The sequence below is a fragment of the Dreissena polymorpha genome, chromosome 3 (assembly GCF_020536995.1).
Source record: "Dreissena polymorpha isolate Duluth1 chromosome 3, UMN_Dpol_1.0, whole genome shotgun sequence".
NCBI classification, from domain to species: domain Eukaryota; kingdom Metazoa; phylum Mollusca; class Bivalvia; order Myida; family Dreissenidae; genus Dreissena; species Dreissena polymorpha.
The window spans coordinates 3,674,704-3,695,543 of NC_068357.1; the positions used below are offsets into that span (position 1 = coordinate 3,674,704).

General features: G+C 35.2%; 1 protein-coding gene across 1 annotated transcript in view; it reads left to right on the forward strand.

Moving 5' to 3' along the window:
- The window catches only part of LOC127873166 (actin-histidine N-methyltransferase-like), a 31,116-nt gene extending 13,285 nt beyond the window's left edge, over positions 1–17,831 (forward strand). The window contains exons 5-13 of the mRNA XM_052416827.1: positions 4,219–4,291; positions 4,747–4,938; positions 6,500–6,626; positions 8,391–8,505; positions 9,071–9,145; positions 10,173–10,272; positions 11,030–11,182; positions 12,510–12,670; positions 13,402–17,831. Coding sequence (XP_052272787.1) covers positions 4,219–4,291; positions 4,747–4,938; positions 6,500–6,626; positions 8,391–8,505; positions 9,071–9,145; positions 10,173–10,272; positions 11,030–11,182; positions 12,510–12,670; positions 13,402–13,551 — 1,146 coding nt within the window. The 3' untranslated portion in view covers positions 13,552–17,831. The remainder of the gene's footprint in view (positions 1–4,218; positions 4,292–4,746; positions 4,939–6,499; positions 6,627–8,390; positions 8,506–9,070; positions 9,146–10,172; positions 10,273–11,029; positions 11,183–12,509; positions 12,671–13,401) is intronic.
- Positions 17,832–20,840: the final 3,009 nt, after the last annotated feature.

A 20,840-nucleotide genomic window follows, 5' to 3' on the forward strand; every position in this document is an offset into this window, starting at 1 on the left:
ATTCACTTTCACTTTCGCAAACTTTTCTGAAAGGAGGTACCGTACATGTAACAGTTTAGATTGAGTGGTTGACTTGTCGTAATTACTAAATATAAACGGCTCTCAATGCTCTAAAATCGCATCACGTGATTCACGCATGTTCAATGGGAATTCCCCAATCCCACAATTCAATTTGTATATGCACTTGCGTTAAATGGCGGACGACATTCACCGTCAAAATTGGGCGTAATTTGGTTTTGCAAAAAATAAATCGTAATAATACTGGATTATCGGGTAATGCATAGAATTGGAACATGCAAAGATCTATCAATATAATATGTTTTTACATTGTACAGTATATTAAAAATGTGAAAATCTAAACAAATTCTGTTCTTTTTAGACCTCATTTTAACTTTTTATGCTCTGAGAATAGCAGTATTTTGTCCCTAAAATGTCTAGAATTCATTTTCGGTCGGGGGAGTTTGCCCACCTGACCTCCCTACCAGGGCCTTGCCCTGGACCTACAAGGGGCCTAGGCGGCCCCCTTGACCCCAGGCCGAATCGGTTACTTTTCCAAAATAATCCTTTGTTTACAATCATAATTACAACCCTGCAGTTATGTACCAAGGTTTGTGATGTTAATTCCTTGAACTGCTGGGTGGATCTGGCTCAAACTTTGAAGGCTGATCAAACTGCATTCAAATGATCAGATGATCGTTAAGATAAGAAGTTTATCTGCAGCAAGTCCTGGCAGAATTATTGGTCTTTGTCATGTTTCAACTATAGAAAATTTTTCCAAATGTCTTGTGAACTCAACTTATCTTTAACCGGATGGTGGAGTTTGCTCAAACTTCCACATTTAAAAGACGGTTATGTGTAGTTTATAAGAAACAAATCACTTTTTATAGCCCTTCATTTTTGCACTATAAATTAGGGATGCAAGAGGTTACAAAAATCTAACTGGTTAACCTTTTGCCATAACCGGTTAGTAACCGGTTAAACGAAACACCTTAAGAAGTTCAAATGTTAAAGTATACGTTAACAATGTCATACCGCTCGTACCTCTACTGTCTTAAGAAAAGGAAGTAATTTAAGATCGCTTGCTTTGATAACATGCATGTTTCTTAATACAATGTATTGTAACATTTATTTTAATAATTTTGTAAATGTTTGCTATATATATTTTTTTTTTTTCCTGCGTAAAAGAATATGAGTAAAAAAAATTGGTTGGGTCGCTTACATTACATTCGCGTTGTATCGCTCACAAATGGTGTGTTTCTTGGTGTATTCTGTTTTAATTTTATTGTTAATGTGTATGTATTAAATTAGTTTAATTATTTACTTTCTTTAATAAAACTGGCCTCAGACGGTAGTTTTGGCATCGTGGATAACGTAAATTGCTAACAATGATTTTAATTTCTGATAGAATAAATAAGACGTAAACTCGACAAGATTTTACCTACGAATGCCATTCTTGATTAAACTGTTACTTATAAATACTTTATTTTCGCGGACAATCAGTGTTGGATATTGGTTAACAAGACATCAAAATAAGCCATCCAATGTCTCAATTGAAATTTACAGCATCAATTTAAACGTGTCAATTGCCTCTTTGCTAATAGTCCCCAATCCACGCAGTTTGCTAGTTAAATTTTCGCGAGTTAAACAAAACAACAGAGCCAATTATCAAAACACACCCCCTGCTTGTTACCACAAAGGTTCTGATTGATTGCTTTATTGCATTGTTTGTTGACACGTTATTTACTACCATCGATGGTGCGGCATGTTTTTTTTACTAGTCCCCAGCGCAAATGGCAGTATGTCACGCGCAAAACGTAAAATCGTACAAATTGTATTATGAAAAAGAGAAAACATTATTCCAAGAAATAAACGTACTAAAATTATTTTTTTCAGGTTAACCTTTTCCCGAAAATGTAACCGGTTAACTGCTCATTTCGGTAGGTTAACCGGTTAACCAGTTAACCTCTTGCATCCCTACTATAAATATGTAGTTCCAAATTGTGTTTCCTTAACTCCTCTAAAATGGTGTGGTGGATTTAGCTCAAACTTTTACAGCTGAATGATTTTTATCTTAAGATGATTATTAGGAAGGAATTTTTGATGTAACCAGTTTTTATAGAATTATGGCACTTTGTATTTCTTCCCACTAAAAATATAGACAAAATATTGGTATGTAGTATATATTGATATAGTATATATTTATATGATTTTTAGTTGTTTGCTTGAAAACAACCAAAGTTATTACCCATGTTCACAGAATCGTATTGAGTGAACTAATGATCACCAAACAAAATGTTTGAATCATTCATGTTAGAGATTACAGTTTCTTCAACTACATTTATTCACAAATTAACACATGATCATTTAATCTGTATATCATTTTTAATGGAATAATTTTTAACAAATTATACATAAAAAAGTAAATAAACAATTGTTGAACCATACGTGTCACGGAAAAGTATATTTATGAATAATTAAAATAGTCCACTGTGTGCTACATCTTGTTGCATGGTATTTTGCACAGTTCATTTATAATCTGAGGCTATAGTAGCTCAGAGGAAATCAAACTTATGCTGTTCGACATGTATAGTGTAATGACGAGAGTCTAATATACACTATCAAGTGTCTGTTGTTGTAACTTCTTTGACAGCACTTGACTGAGTTCTTGCTAGTAGAGCAGGGTGAAATCTGGTATGTCTGGATAAAGTTTTATGGTTTTTTACATGAAGTGGTGATTTCTCCTGTATTCGCGCCTAGAAGGTACTTGTATTACATGTATGTAAGAGTTATCGTAGTGTATGTTGATAACATTGGCTGGTTTCAAGAGTTTCCGCTACTGAAACCTCTCAGAAACTCACAATTGTGTGTGGGTAGTCTTAAGCCTTTGTTGAGCTTTCGTGGTTTGAATAGCCGACATAACAGAATTTAAATTGGGGTAGAGTTGTAGGTGGAATTCAATATTCCTCGACTCTTCAGCAATTGCACGAGTGATAACAATACAACAGTATAATCTACAGTGTGTTCTTATTCAAAGCTGTCAATTTATATATCGTTACACATTAGTTCAGAAATAACTATACTAAAGACAAATGACAAAAAAATTAACATTGTAACCAACTTCCACTTAAAATTCGCTAAAACCAATTATAAAAAACAACTAAATATCAAAGGCACATACATGTAAGTGTTCTAAACAAATGTTAAGGTCAGAGTCGGGTTGACATCGTGTGAGATTCTAGGGTAAAAAAGTAATGCATAAAAAGCCGGTCAGCATGCTGTATTCATTATTACTTAATTCGTGAGTAAAAAGTCTTGCTAGCAGATTAATTTTTAAGTCTTAAAAGGGGCCCGTTGTTGTAATTTTGTTTCAATTATCTCAATAACACCCATAGGATGCTAAATATTGCAAACGTATCTTGACATTTGCATTAAACAAACTCTAAATAAATATGAATGGGTTTTTTAACTTGCAAATTAAAAAGCAATAACTTATTCGCGGTGCCTATACATCGTGACTTTTTCGGATCTGTGTTGGGAGAATAAAGCGCGACCCAGTTAACATTTTTAAGGATCTCTTTTTAAATATTTAACCATTTTTAGTGGGATAAAGTGGAGAGCCCGCTTTTTCGTAAGAGTTTTCTATAGGTATCATGATCTTTTTAAACAAATAAGTATTTTTTCAGTAAAATGCAACCGGGCGTTTGAACTGTAAGAAAAATGTCGGATCAGTGTGGGGACTTCATATTACAAACGCGCGGTTGCACTTTACTTAAAAAATACTTATTTGTTTAAAAAGATTATGATATCTATCGAAAACTCTCACGAATGAGTGGGCTCTCCACTTTATCCCATTAAAAATGGTGAAATAGTTCAAAAGACATCATTAAAAATGTTAACTGGGTTGCGCTTTATTCTCCCAACACAGATCTTAAAAAGTCACATGGTATAGGCACCGTGTTATTGAGAAAAATCAAATGCATCGTAAGTTATGCAATAGCGAACAACTTACAATTTCTGAACCCATGATTTTAATATGTTGTCCCAACATACAGAAATAAATATATATGCTGAATAAATGCTTCAATTCTTGTACTTTTCATAACACAAGTCATCCTGCCACATTTAAGCCCCCCTCTCCTTGGGAAAATCACTACATACAGTAGTTATCAGTTATTGCTTTTGTTGTAATAATAATGTTGATATTCATTTGTTCTGTAGGAGGAGGAGTGGTTTCTCAGAATACCTCGAGATGTCATGATGACATCCGATTCAGCACAGAAATCTGTTCTTGGTAGGCATGTTCTTGCTTTATAAATATATATGTGAAAATTGGAGAAATGCAGCATTTCAAAATGTGTTAGTATTTCTGGAAAACAACAACTGAAAATATGCCATTTTCAATATTAGGGTAATTCTCATATTGTCACAATATAATTATATTCCATAATCAACACACATTTTCCATGGAGTCAGTGGGCTTTGAACGACATCACTAATTTGGTGTTGTATCATTTATTTCTGTATAAAGAAAGTAATAAATTGACCATAAAAAAGCAGTTACATTGAATATTTATTTAAAATTAAGGTATGTTTTATTATAAGACTTGTTGTTTTGGGAATAAGTTAAAAAGGAATGGACGGGCGTTTATTAGGATGCATGTTTTAATTTGAACATATACATTTACAAGAGAACACAAATCTGGATGAGATCTTATGAAAGTATTCAGTGTTTGTTTAAACATTCAGGTCCCCTGATCAATGCTGACAAGATTCTGCAAGTGATGCCTAGTGTGGTGCTGGCACTGCACCTTTTGTGTGAGAGACGATCAGAACAGTCGCCATGGAAACCATACCTGGACATTCTGCCTGACACCTATAACACGCCTCTGTACTTTACACCTGACGATGTGAAACTCCTCAAAGGTTCTCCTGCTCAAAGTAAGATATGACGAATGTCATGCAAAAATGGGTCTTATGTCCTAATGTAGCTCCAGACCAGCCTGTGCAGCAGTGGAGTCTTGTCAGGAGCTCCAGACCAGCCTGTGCAGCAGTGGAGTCTTGTCAGGAGCGACCAGACCAGCCTGTGCAGCAGTGGAGTCTTGTCAGGAGCGACCAGACCAGCCTGTGCAGCAGTGGAGTCTTGTCAGGAGCTCCAGACCAGCCTGTGCAGCAGTGGAGTCTTGCCAGGAGCGACCAGACCAGCCTGTGCAGCAGTGGAGTCTTGTCAGCAGCGACCAGACCAGCCTGCGCAGCAGTGGAGTCTTGTCAGGAGCGACCAGACCAGCCTGTGCAGCAGTGGAGTCTTGTCAGCAGCGACCAGACCAGGCTGTGCAGCAGTGGAGTCTTGTCAGGAGCGACCAGACCAGCCTGTGCAGCAGTGGAGTCTTGTCAGGAGCTCCAGACCAGCCTGTGCAGCAGTGGAGTCTTGTCAGGAGCGACCAGACCAGCCTGTGCAGCAGTGGAGTCTTGTCACGAGCGACCAGACCAGCCTGTGCAGCAGTGGAGTCTTGTCACGAGCGACCAGACCAGCCTGTGCAGCAGTGGAGTCTTGTCACGAGCGACCAGACCAGCCTGTGCAGCAGTGGAGTCTTGTCAGGAGCGACCAGACCAGCCTGTGCAGCAGTGGAGTCTTGTCAGGAGCGACCAGACCAGCCTGTGCAGCAGTGGAGTCTTGTCAGGAGCGACTTTGTCTATTTATGAGACCACAAAACCTTGCATGGCATTGTTACTCTTGACCAGATTGCACAGGCTTATCTGAAGCTATCTTGGCTGCATATGGCATAATACACAAATTCAAGCAATGTGGGTCATGCAATGAAGTTTTTTATAGAAATGATTTTTTCTTTTATTTAGCTTTTTTTTTTAAGTATTTGTTTTCGCTTTTATTTAGCATGTTTTTCAATAGAATATTGTATTTTGATAGCTTTAAAAAAATAAAAAAGAAAGTGAGTTATGAAACACATTAAATTGCAAGGTTTGAAAATGGTGTTTTAAAGAGTAAATAAATATAACTGTATAAATATCATTCTACTTCTGAATGTCTTTACATCAGTTTGCGGTATACTTAAATAATTGTGATGTAGAGCCATTCATCTTCTCTTAGGCTACTAGTAGGCTGTTAAAAAAAGAATTTCATGAAATGGATGTAAGATAATATTCTTAAACACTAAATGTATCGGTTAAATCATGTCATGTCCATCATATGTGAAGCAAACCATGAACATATTATTTTCTTGGTAAAGTTACAGTATAAAAAAGGATTTACCTAAAGATATTGGTCAATAAAGGCTTGAGTAAAAATTCATGTTTTTTGTTTCATGCTAAATGAAAGCACATTGCTGAATTATCCTTATTTCCTACAATTTTTTAAATAAACAACCTTAGACAAAGAATCATAGCAATCTTAGTTGGTTGTCTGATAAACTGTAAAATCAGGGTATAATTCAGCAAAGATAATGGATGTTTTTAAAAAATAAAAATGTAAGGTGATGGTTTTCAGGTGATTGTATGAACCAGTTCCGGAACATCGCACGTCAGTATGGCTATTTCTACAAGCTGTTCCAATCAGACCCGGCTATAGCAGCCAGTCTGCCCATCAAGGATGTGTTTACATATGACGACTACAGGTACATGTTAGAATAATCATACCTTGTAGGCAAATTTGTTATCAGATGTCATTTTTGGTATGTAGCATAAACAATTTTGTTGTTTTGACACCGCATTGCTCTGAAGTATGTGTCATGTAACATCATATAGTAGTCATCTACATAGTAAGTTAAATTCAATTCCATAGGGTCAACACTTTCTATATCCTGTATGTCACAGAGCAATATAGTATATATTAGCAATATATCTTAATTTTTTTTACTCTAATGACAATTGAAACATTATTCAGCGGAGCAATCTGGTTCCCCTTAGTTTTGTTAACCAGGTTTTCCGAAGGAAAAAACTGGTTATTAGATTGGTGAATGTTGGCGGGTGGGCTGGCGGGCGGAACAAGCTTGTCCGGGCCATAACTTTATCGTTCATTGTGAGATTTTAAATCATTTGGCACATTTGTTCACCATCATTAGACGGTGTGTCGCGCGAAAGAATTACGTCGATATCTCCAAGGTCAAGGTCACACTTTGAGTTCAAAGGTCAAAAATGGCCATAAATGAGCTTGTCCGGGCCATAACTCTGTCATTCATTGTGAGATTTTAAAATCATTTGGCACATCTGTTCACCATCATGGGACGGTGTGTCGCACGAAAGAATCACGTTAATATCTCCAAGGTCAAGGTCACCACGACTAAAAATAGATTTATTTTGAAACAAAGGGGGTTAATTTTATTTGTTCAATTCAAAAGTTCAGATTTAGTTGTTTCCCTTTATCATACTCTTTTTCACAATGAAAACCTGGTTTTGTGACAATTTTGTCCCTTGTTTAACCTTTTCCCACTCAGTAGCGAAGTGAACGTAGATTATGGAACCAGCATCAAACCAGAACAGCATGCAAGTAACTCAAAGGCTGTTCAGATTTTATGCTGTTTGCTGCTCATCAGTATCTCAGGGTTGGAATATATTCAGAAAAGTCTTCGATTTAATTATAATTTTAATTTAGATTTTTAAGGAACTACAGATGGGTCAAAATGCCTATCGATCTCCAGCCCAGCAGTATACAGGAATACTGAACATTTACCATGCTCTAAAATATCCATTATATGCATCTTTTGATGATTTAAAAACCTGAAAATTATAAAGCATTGCAATGCGAAGCGATTTAATAATTTAGAGAGTTTTGTTGTTGTTGTTAAATTGTGTGGCACTACGAGGATTGCTTATATAATGTATAAAACACAACAATCATAGTATGAGCACAAATGGCCGAGTGGTCTAAGCGATAGACTTTTACTCCAGAGGTCAGTGGTTCGAGCCCAGTTAGGGTTACTTTTAATGCCCCCGATGGAGGGCATATAGTGATCGGACAGTCCGTCCGTCTGCCTGTCTTTCCGTCACACTTTGCGTTTAGGTTTCGCGTTTAGGTTTCGAAAAATGCTCATTACTTTATGTCGCTTCAGATAGCAACTTGATGTTTAGCATGCATGTGTATCTCATGGAGCTGCACATTTTGAGTGGTGCAAGGTCAAGGTCATTCTTCAAGGTCAAAGGTCAAATATATGGCTTCAAAGCGGCGCAGAAGGGGGCATCATGTTTCTGACAAACCTATCTCTTGTTTTCTTTGTTAAATTGTATTTGTTTTGTTTTTTACTAGAGCTTTTTAGATCCAATGTTTACATCAATATCAAGCATTTAATGACAAACTTCAATACATGCCAAAAATGTGAAAATGCCCATTAAAAGCGTAAAGCAAAGATTTCTGTATTCCATGAATGTTATCTGTTTTCAAGATGGGCAGTTTCTACAGTGATGACCAGACAGAACCAGATCCCGACCCCAGATGGCAACAAGATGACCTTTGCCCTCATACCTCTGTGGGACATGTGCAACCACTGTAGTGGAATTGTAGGTGAATTTAATATTATAATCTGACTCTGTCAAAACTGAATGAAATATTATGAAGGAGGTGATGCATTTGAAATTGACACCAGGGCCCACTAGACAATATCCCAATATATTAGGGATTTAGTTAGAGCAAATGAATGCCATGGGATCTGAAAAAGGGCTTTTGTGAAAAATGATTGGCTTCAGACTACCACAGGCTAACCAGGGACGACCCTTTACACACATGTATTAAGCCTGGTTTGTCCTGAGACAAGCTCATTTATATGGGTCATCCCTGGTGTTGTTTGAACATACTACAATACAGTCAAAACTGGATAGTAGGAAATGACTGGATACTACAAATATTTTGCCTATTTCTGTCCAATTTTAACATAATCAATTTATGAAAGTTAATAAAATGTTTTTGTTTTAAATTTGCATATTTATAATTGCTGATTCAATTGCATACTTATCCCCTTAAAGAGTATCTTGCCATAGTTTATGTTCTCAATCTAAATTGCATAGTCTACTGTACACAATTAAGCCAATTCTAGATATTAAAGAGTGGATTTCCACCTGATTGCAGATCACAACATCATTTAACCTTGAACAGAATTGCAGTGAATGTTACGCTTTGAGAGACTACACACAAGGAGACCAGGTATGGACTCATACCATACATGCTGTGAAATATAATTGTCAAGAAATATAATAAAATCCAGGTAGATTTGAAAGATGTCAAAATGGTGTTCCAGAATAAATTAAATGCATCGTTGTGATGTTTTTTATGCCCCCGGTAGGGTGGCATATAGCAGTTGAACTGTCAGTCAGTCAGTATGTCAGTCTGTCCGTCCGTCCAAACACTTTAATGGTCATAACTTTTTCAATATTTAACATAGCAACTTGACATGCATGTGCATCTCATGGAGCTGCATATTTTGAGTGGGGAAAGGTGAAGGTCAAGGTCATCCTTTAAGGTCAAATGTCTAATATATGGCGTCTGTCCGTCCGACCGAAAAAACTTTAACATTGGCCATAACTTTTTCACTATTGATGATAGCAACTTGATATTTGGCATGCATGTTTATCTCCTGGAGCTGAACATTTTGAGTGGTGAAAGGTGAAGGTCAAGGTCATCCTTCAAGGTCAAATGTTTAATATATGGTGTCTGTCCGTCCGTCCGAAAACATTATCATTGACCATAACTTTTGAAATATTGAAGATAGCAACTTGATATTTCGCATGCATGTGTATCTCATGGAGCTGCACATTTTGAGTGTTGAAAGGTCAAGGTCATCCTTCAAGGTCAAGGTCAAAGGTCAAATTTTGCAATATTAAAGATAGAAACTAGATATTTAAAATGCATGCTTATCTCATGGAGCTGCACATTTTTGAGTGGTGAAAGGTTAAGGTCATCCTTCAAGGTCAAAGATTGAATAGATGGCTTCAAAGCGGCGCAATAGGAGGCATTGTGTTTCCGACAAACACATCTCTTGTTCCTTTCAGCTAATTTTCTCCTTATAAAATAAATATTTTTAAAACTGTTTGCTAAGATAAAGTTGGGAAGTCTTTGAAGTAAGACAAAAATTTGAACAATTGTATACCTAGACACTATTGCAATTAACATAATTTATCTTGTTTGATTCTACATAAGCATTCCAAAATATGAAAAGGTCTATTGTTTTCAGATCTTCATTTTCTACGGAGCCAGATCTAACGCAGAGTTACTCGTCAACAATGGATTTGTGTACATGGAAAATGAGCATGATCGCACAGCTGTGAGACTGGGTGAGACCCACAGGCCGCAGGCATTTTACAAGATCCATTGCTTCCAATAGTTTTTTAGCAGTGTGTGAAAATTTTAGCGACACTCTGGTGAAAGTGGGATCAATGCGTATTCGTAAAGAGTTGTCTCAGATGAGCTTGCACAAGTCAGCACAGTCTAAACAGGGACAACACTTTCTGCCTACACCAAAATTTTTTTGGCATCAATTTTCCAAGAACAATGGAAATATGATACCCTATCTCAACAAATATTATTTTTTTACTGAATGACAGCCTAAAATTAAGAATAAAAGGTTTTCGATTTTTTGATTTTTTTTATTCAAATAAATTTCTACATTTAGTGTGTTTTCCTATTCAGCTCTATAAGTTGAACCTAAGTTAATATGATATTGACAATACTTTTATCCTAAATTTTAAAGTTTGTATTTTATTTGATTGCAAAAAAAACAACCAATTTTATAATTTTAGTCAAAACAACACAATTTTTCGCATACCGAAGGGCACAAGGGCATTCCGAATTGATGAAAAACACACAGAAGGAATATCACTTTCAGCTACAGCTCTAGTTTAAGGAATCTATTTTCTGAGGAGTTTAAGGCAATATATGTAATCATGTTGTGTATAAGTTATAGCTATATCAAATTCATATTAATCTAAATGTAGCATCGCTTTTTTCACATTTATTTATTGTTGTTTTTAAATGATTTACAAGTTGAGCTATTTTGTGATCTGGTCTATTGATCGCACAATTTTTTTCCAGGCATTGGAAAAGCAGACCCATTACTTGATTTGAAATCCAAGTTGCTGGCCCGCTGTGGTCTGGAGCCTTCTAGAACGTTTTACCTCCACACTGGGGAGTATTCAGTGGACAGCAATCTCCTCATATTCCTGAGAGTGTTCCAAATGGATGAAGGTTAGATGTAATCTGAATATATTTTATCAACTGGATATTTGAAGGATTATAATTTATTTGTTTTTGGTAATATATAGTAGTATATTTTATCCCATCATCAGACGTGCATTGTCGAAATAAACCACTGTGGAATAAATTTACCTTTATTTCAGCAGTGCTGAAATATAGCTGTCACGCGCGGCGAAGAATGTTCATATTACTCGGAATCAACTATAAAGTAATCATTTTTAGTAAAATCGAATCAGATTTAACAAAACAAAGAATTTGATACCAAGATGTAATATAGTTTTTACACATAATGCAACTCAAAAAGCAAATAAACATTATTTACAAATATTAAGTGCGCGTACTCGTGACGTCATTATTAATACGTCATACGACACAATGCATGTTGTTTCACGCTAAAGATGCAGTTGTTTAGTGTCTTTTTTTCATTATTTCTTAAAAATCGGGGACGTAGAGGTATGATAAACGAAAAACAGGTTGGTTACTGATCTTTTTGTAATGTATTAGGCTCGACACGATTAAAATAATGAAACAATGTTTGCTTAAAATATCTTTGGGATTTTCCGTCTAGTTCGATTTTCCTATTCTATGTTTAAAGAAATAATTTACGACTAAGAAAATTGATGGGATAAATCGAATACTAGGTCGGTGCCGAATAAAGCAAAGTTTATCTTGCTCGGCACGAAAATCTGAACCACTCGCCAAGGCTCGTGGTTCAGATTTTCTAAGCCTCGCAAAATAAACTTTGCTTTATTCGGCACCGACCTAGTATTCTCTATGACCTATTAACGTAATTTGTTTATAAATCAGGACTGCAAAAAGTCACTTCGCAAATGAAGCTCATTAATCTGTTTTTTGAGCTATATTGATAACTTTATTTCCAATTTTTATACCCCCAAAAGAGGACATATTGTGAGCAGACCATCCGTCTGTCTGTCCGTCTTTCCGTCACACTGGGTTTAGGTTTCGCGTTTAGGTTTAGAAAAATGCTCATAACTTCTATGTCACTTCAGATAGCAACTTGATATTTGGCATGCATGTGTATCTCATGGATCTGCACATTTTGAGTGGTGAAAGGTCAAGGTCATCCTTCAAGGTCAAAGGTCAAAAAAACTAATTCAAGTGAAGTAATAAGCTTCAAAGGGAGATAATTATCTGTACCTGACAAATGATTAAAAAAATGTGGCGCAGTAGGGGGCATTGTGTTTCTGACAAACACATCTCTTGTTAAATGTATCCTTGTAATTACTAGTACAAGTAAACACCTCCTTAGACATCCCAAGCTGACATACATGTATTGATATTTTTATGTTCGTTCTAGATACTTTAAAGTCAAAGTGTTCACGAGAAAATGTTGAGGAGGTCAAGGCTGAACTTGGTGACCTTAACAAGGTCGTTTCCATAGAAACCGAGTCTAAGGTCTGGAGTTTTCTAGAGACCAGAACTGGGCTGCTGTTGAGAGGATATGAGACATCGTTAGAGGTAAACTGAAAGGGGGACATATTGCTTTTTATTTCTTTTCAATAAAGGTTTTCTAAATAGAATTAGTAATGCCAAGATTTTTATTTAAGATCTTACGTAGTAGAAAGGGAATTTTTGGAAACAGTAAACACCTGAATATGTTATTATATTATGCTGCTGCTGCTGCTTATGATGATAATGATGATGCTAGTGAAAATTAATTTGATGATGCTTGTCATGAATATAATATTAAGATAATGATGATATTAAGATAACGATGATGTTAAGATAATTATGATGAGGAGGATCATGGTGAAGAATATATTGATTATGTTAAGGATGACTAACTTGAGTTGATAAATATGTTGACCATGATCATATTATTGATGAATACTGAACATCATAACACTGGTGATTATTATTGTTGAAAAAATGATAGTATAATTACCAGTTGAAACAAACAACAGTCTGTATTGTCAGACATCATACTACTAAACATATGAGCTGTAGTTTAGGAACACTGGGCTCATTGCATGTGCGTATGTGTCTTTCCAGATTAGACTGTGCAGTGTGCACAGGCTAATCTGGGACAACACTTTTCTTCCTTGACTGGATTTTTCGTTCAGAAGAGACTTTAAACCAAACATTGCATACAATGGGAAAGTGTTGTCCTTGATAAGCCTGCGCATATTGCACATTCAATAATGCAAGGATCCAAGAATGTGGCTCACGTAATTGTTCTTTACATTTAGGATGATGAGGTGCTATTGAAATCTGATAGACTCAGCGGCTGCCAGCGTCTTTGTGTTCAGTTACGTTGCCTTGAGAAGAGAATCTTCAAGTCCAGTTTGGAATTTGCGTCTCGCCAGAAACAGAAATTAGCACCTAGTTCTGGAACATAAATCTGTGTGGACAACCCTTAGGCCTATTTATTTTAATTGCACTTTCTATTTATTTGTTGGATATTTTATAGATTTTCAAAGGAGCAAAGTGGGAAACAAATTTAAGATGATTGATAAGTTGCAAATTCAAAAATCCAAAAATTATTATAGAATAATAAATCAATGATGTATCTAGACAAAATTTCTGAATGGATATACTTTTATGTTTTTCATAATATTCAACGATATTTGCTGTGTTGTAATACATATTTATTTTAAACAATGTGGCTGCAGTGAAACAAATTATTTCATGATATCTAGCTTTTGGGTGAACAAAGAAGAAAGTCAACTCTATAGTTTACCCTGTGTTCATTGTACTCTAAATCACTTCATTTGTATGCCTTTCTTTATTAAAGTACAGAAAATTCTTTAACAATTTTGTGATTTTCATATGCTAGTGTTATTTGTAGTTTTTAATTGAAATGCCATGGTATTCCAAATTCTGTGATGAAAAGGTATAGTATTGAAAAAGAAAATGAAGTATTTGTTCAACACTATTTAATTTCTGTAAAGGGGCATATTTATATTTAAAATGATATTATATTGTCAAAAATAATATTTTATAGTAAAATGTATCTTTTTATTTATTGCTCAAGACAAAGGTATTTTTTATAAGCAACCAAAAATGATTTCACAAAATAAAAAATGTTGCAGACATATGGAAATAAGTAGTAGTAATAGTAAAATAGTTACAAAAAAAATGTAAATAAAGTATGCACATGCATTTGTTAAAATGTTCATTCACTACTCTTTTTTGAAGGCATGAGTTTGAATCCCACTGGAAATGGGTATCAAAAATATGTTTTTTAATTTATTTATTTTTTTATCACCTTAGCACATAATGCTCATGGTGAGCTTGTGTGGTTGCTTTTTGTTTGTCTTTCATCATTTTATATCCTTTACCAGTATTTGAATTGTGAACTCTCTAGAAACCACATTTATTGCCCTTGCTCAGTCTTGATTAAACTCATTTGTCCCAATTATATCAGTCGAGTTTGAAACTATGATAAAAACTAGGTGCCTGGATTAAATTTAAGAAAGCTCTTATGAACAGATTCTTGACCATTTTAACATCGCTTCAGCCTGGCAGGGCATTTTTCCTTACATTTCAATAGCAAACATGTTTAAAACTCTTTATCTTTATTTTTTTGCCCAATCTTCATAAAACTTGTTCAGAATATTTGTTTTCATTATATCTTGGCTGAGATAAAAAGTGGTTATGGTTTGTAGAAAAAAAAATGGCAACCACAGGGCCATTTTTCTTTAAATTGCTTTAGAAAAACCTTGTAAACTCTCTAGAGAACACATTTTTGCACAATCTTCTTGAAACTTGCAAAGAAAGTTTGTCCCTATGATATCTTGATTGATTTTAAAAATGGTTCTTGTCAGTTGAAAAGCATGGTTGCTATGGGTGCAGTGAAGTTTACATTATATTGCTATGTATAACTTTGTGTGAAAACTCTAGAGGTCACATTTATTATGCCCTCCTTCGAAGAAAAGGGGGTATATTGTTTTGCTGGATGTCGGTCCGTCTGTCTGTCGGTAGACCAGTTTGTTTCCGATCAATAACTTGTGAACAGAAGGACCGATTGGCTTGATACTTCCCTTAAGCATTGGTCTTGGACAGTGGATGACCCCTATTGAAATTGGGGTCACTAGGTCAAGGTCTCTGTCACAATAAGCGTAAAAATCGTTTCCGATCACTAACTCGTCAACGAATTGACCGATTAGCTTGATACATGTGCATTGGCCGTTGACAGTAGATGATCCCTATTAAAATTGAGGTCACTAGTTCAAATATCTGTTTTGGGGGCATATGTCTCCGACCGCAGAACTCTTGTTTACCTATTTATCTTCATAAAACTTGTCAACAATATTTGTCCCAATCATGTAACAATTGACTCTGAAACAGGGAAAGTAGGGGTACAAATCTAGGCCTCTGAAACAGGGAAAGTAGGGGTACAAATCTAGCTCTGAAACAGGGAAAGTAGGGGTACAAATCTAGGCTATTTGGTCAAATTTAGTAAAAAGCTTATGGCGCTATAGAGTTATCTTTATATTGCCCAATCTTAATAAAATTTTGTCAGAATATTTTTTGCAGTAATATCTTGCTCCATTTCAAAACTGGGTAAAAGTGGTTAAAACCATGTCACGAGGTCAAAGCCAGGGACACTCTTAAGAGGCCAGATTTATTGCCAAATCTTTAGGAAACTTGTTCAGAATATTTGTCTTAATGATTTATTAGTTAAGTCTCTCAACTGAGTTACTAGGGGCCAAAAACTAGATTACTAGGTCAAATTAAATAAATTTCTGGTAACAACTCTAAAAGCCATAGCTAGTGTCCGATTTTCATGAATCTTTTTCAGAACTTCTGTCTTAATAATATTTTCAATAAAATCGAAACTCCGTCATGTTGGGTCAAATACGGATTTAAATTCACTGTAAAGAAAAACACTATTAAAGCCACATGTATTTCCCAAACTTCATGAAACTTGCTCAGAATATGTTTCAAGTTGATATGGGTCACGTTGGGTCATAAACATGGTCACTAGGTTAAATAATAGAAAAGGCTAATTTTGGGTCGTGAAATACTTAAGTAGGTCACTTGGTAGAATGGAAGAAAAAGCCTTTGAACACTAATGAGGCCATATTCATTTCCCAATCTTCACGAAACTTGGTCTGAACATTTGTTCTAATGATTTATCCAACAAGTTAGATATGATTCCAGAATGATGAAATCGGCTCCCATTATGGGGGAGTTTTTCTAATCTGGCTATACCGGTAGTTAAACCATTTGAACACTCAATAAATCACATCAGCATTAAAGTGATATTATGGGCATCTAACAGTTTATAGGTGTCTATCTTAATCGTTGTTTATTTTTGGTGTTTTCACATCATATTCACTTATATTTGTTAATGCAGCATCAACATACTAGAACAATATGTCGGAAAGAGAACAATAATGCATTTGAATATCAACCGTACTTTCGTTTGACAACTGATCATGCATGTACATTGTGAACCTAAATTTAGTTTTAGTGCAAATTCGTTTATACGACACAAAGACACAATTTTGTTTTACGGATCATTTCGGCTTACAGGACTGCTCGGGTCACGTAAAATATCGAATATAAAATATGTTTTTATAAACAACTGGTAGCAAGATGAGTTGCAGATAATTAATCAGTAACCACCTTTTAACTTACTCTTTTGACCTGTTAATTCTTTTCAGCTCAATTCAACAGTGAAAAATGCCCCTAGTATCACTTTAAGCTTGCTAATAATTTTTAAAATATTTTGCTTTCATGATATCTGGACTGAGATTTAAATAATAGTTGATTGTTAAAAAACGTGGCTGCCATGTGTTTTGGCCCTTTTGTTCTAAGGATTTCATAAATATTATTACTTTATAAATTCATGTGTGAAATGCGTGAATATGAATTGTTTTAAATACATCTGTATTTTTTGCCAATATATCCCTTTAACTTCATGTGTTTGTTGTGTGTATGCTACTGCTGATTTGGGCTTTTCTTTCAAATGATGCCAATTGTTTTCATGTGCTTTTTATGTCCCCCACCACTATAGTGGGGGACATATTGTTTTTGCCCTGTCTGTTGGTCTGTCTGTTGGTTTGCTCAAACTTTAACATTTGCCATAACATTTGCAATATTGAAGATAGCAACTTCATATTTGGCATGCATGTGTATCTCATGGAGCTGCACATTTTGAGTGGTGGAAGGTCAAGGTCATCCTTCAAGGTCAAAGGTAAAAAAAAAGTCAAAGCGGCGCAGAAGGGGACATAGTGTTTCTTACAAACAAAATTCTTGTTGAAATAGTCCTTGTGTGCCATACTTTAACCTTTTTGTAATGTGTATATAACATTTAAGCAATATATGTTCAGCATTACTTGTGTAGAACACAACAGAACAGAATAGTTTATTTAACTTGAGCATATATATACAGCTCATCGTCGTTAACATACATATACAATAACAGCATGCGTTACAGACTTTGAAACAATAAATATTAGTGAACAGTGTACTAGAAATATTATTTTCCTCACCCTTCTGTTTTCCTTCTTTAAACATATACGAATAATTTAAAAGATCACAAATGAATATTACTCTTAATAACGTCATAGTGATAGAAAGTTTGGTAGAAAGTACAGGCTCTGTTAAAGTTATTCTGGGTTGCATTGCTTATTAAGAATACATTTTATAAAATAAAATAAAACATAAATGCGTGTGTTTGTTAACTTTTTTGTTAACTTTTTTCTTCTAGCAACTGTGTTAGAGAAAACCATCGGCAGATTTGAATGAAACTTCACCAGGATTCAACATCGGGCACGAAAAGACCCAGGGTGGTCCCTGGAACAGGTCGTATTGTGTTTCTTGCTCTATCCCCCGTCATCAAACTTGCATGTCTTGCGAGAGCGAAGTTCACACTTCATTTTCCAGGACAACTAGGAAAAAATGTACAACACACACGTCAAGTTTCGTAATGTTAGATTCTCATTTTACTGTTGAAAGATTGTTGTTAAAGTCTTAAATGTATTCATTTGCAGAGGTCAGGGAAAACGCACAGCCAGTAGTATATCCGTCAGATACCAAATTGTTGCTTTAAAAAAACAAAGGCGCTCCAGAACAAACAGTTCATGACGTTAGTTCTTAGAATTTCCAATTGGGAATGAAATACATTTGAAGCCATGTAGAACGTGCGTCGCAGATTATCAGTGTTCTATATGTACAAAATGTATTCCACGAGTAAAATTGCTTTCTCGAGTACGACAAGAAAAGGCACCGGATCAAATCAGCATATAAAGACTGATATAACGGTACATTGGATTTTCCGGGTCAGGATAACCGGTATCCTAAAAATCGTTTGCATGCGAAACATCGTGTTTTCATGAAACAGTATGGTATTTCAATTAACTAACTGTACATCATGATTAAAAATAGTGAAAATTATAAATATAGTGAAGATGATGATTCAGAAAAAAAGAACGCCACCAAATAACATGGCTACGAAATTGGTACAACGAGATAGTTAAGTTTGTCACTGGAAAGCAAAGGCTAATGTTATCGCTGTTCTACAATGGTGTACAAATGATTCATAATTATTGTTAAAAAGTGTTGAATAAATTGGGCAACTGCGGTTCAATGCGTGTTTGCGTTTACAAATGGTCTCATTCATTTCTCGGAAACCGGATATAAGGCTAAACCCTGAAATTCGACACTGGTACAATTACGTAATATTACCTTGGTTAACATACGAAACCAGTTAATATTTCCTATGCACGGATTGTTTGTGTTTTAAAATACTGGATAAAAATATTACAATCTGATGATGTTAAATATATTAAAATTGTTTATAATATGTTAGTACATGATCTCGAAATGTATCCCGAAAACAATTCTTGGGTAAAATCTGTTAAACATCTATTAAATACACTAGGTTTTGGTGATGCATGTTTTTTTCAGGGAGTAGGAGACGTTAATTGTTTTATATCCATAGTTAAACAACGCATATCTGACATATACGTTCAGAATTGGATAACCGAGTTACAACAAACGACAAGGGGTAAAAATTATTGCATTTACGGAATTTTTAGATTTCAGCCTTATCTCAATGTTGTAAATATTTCAAAATTAAGATTCGAATTTACGCGTTTACGAGTATCTTCTCACAGACTTGAAGTCGAAGCAGGGCGATGGCACAAGCCTGAAAAGACACCGTATGAAAACAGAAAATGTAAACACTGTAACGTTCTCGAAGATGAGTTCCATTTCTTACTCGAATGTCCAGTTTTTAATAGTCTTAGAAAACAATATATACGTAGATATTATTGGAATCGCACAAATATGATAAAATTTATCGAACTTTTACAAACTGACAACGCTAAAACAATTAAAAATCTTGCAATATTTATTTTTTTAGCAGCTAAATTGAGAACTGAATTATATTATCAATAGCCTCTCTCCACATATTACTGTCTATGTGTTGTCAATCAATAAAAATTATATGTTTTCACATTGTAAGAACATTCAAGTTTATTTTGAATACGATAAGACTTAACAATATGCATATTATATAATTACCTTAATATATAAATGTTCAAAATATTTGTTTATTTTGAATATGAATGTCTTTATAGTTGCCAATTCTTTCGTTATAAATTGTTAACTTATATTGCCTAAAATAGTATATATATATATACCTGTATGTCATTGACCACGGTTTACTACATTGTGTATTATATGTTTGTATACTCATGGGCTTAAAGCCTAATGTATTCTGAAAAAAACAACAACATGTTTTCTGCATTTGCACAAGTTGTCAAATGCACACGAATTCATAGATATTACGCACCTTATTTACGTTCCTGAATGAATACCGCCGCTGACTTTTATTCTAAAATCAAGTGTTTCATTCAGCAACTCTGGTGCTACAGCCGACTGGCTCATCAGCGTTACAGCCGACTGGCTCATCAGCGTTACAGCCGACTGGCTCATCAGCGTTGGCCTTAGACCTGATTCAGTTCCGTCACTCATATTCAAAGTCCGACAAGGCAGGAGAATGGTGTTGAAGGGTGATTGTATGTCTCCATATCCATTACTGAACCGCATATCTTAGTAGATGTAAAGTTACACTGTTTTTAGCCGGTGAAATGAGTCGTGGCCTGCAGAACTCTTAGCCATGGTCCATCTTATCTTGTGATGGGTTTGTTTGTTGTTGCCCACATACAGGTTAATTATAAAGTTGGTCCATGTTGACCCTTGTATATGTCCGTCAATACAAATTCCTCGACCATGTCACTGATTGTTTGATATTGGTGTGCTTTATCAATATCCATCTTGAACAACTTTTTTTTCCTCTTTCCTCAAAAAGCGCTAGTTGTTCTGCATCCAGTGATACAGTATATTTGAAAAAGAGCATATATATTACACTGCGTCGTGATCGTTTTCTTTTTGCATGTATGTGTCCCTGGTAAAAGGTTGTTAGCGTAAACGTTTTTGTGAAAAGATAGTGAAACTGTAAGCACGGCTCGATTGGTCATTGTCGGCTGGAGTACTACTTAAAGGTACCCTGGGTACTCTAAAATACCCGGGAACGGATAATATACTGAATGTACCCAGGAATTCTACCAATAAATTGATCGTTGTCGGCTTTTTTTTCAATGTAATTATATTCATAGTTATGTCAATATTCTGTTAATTGGCCTCTATATTATCGAAACTTCTACTCAAA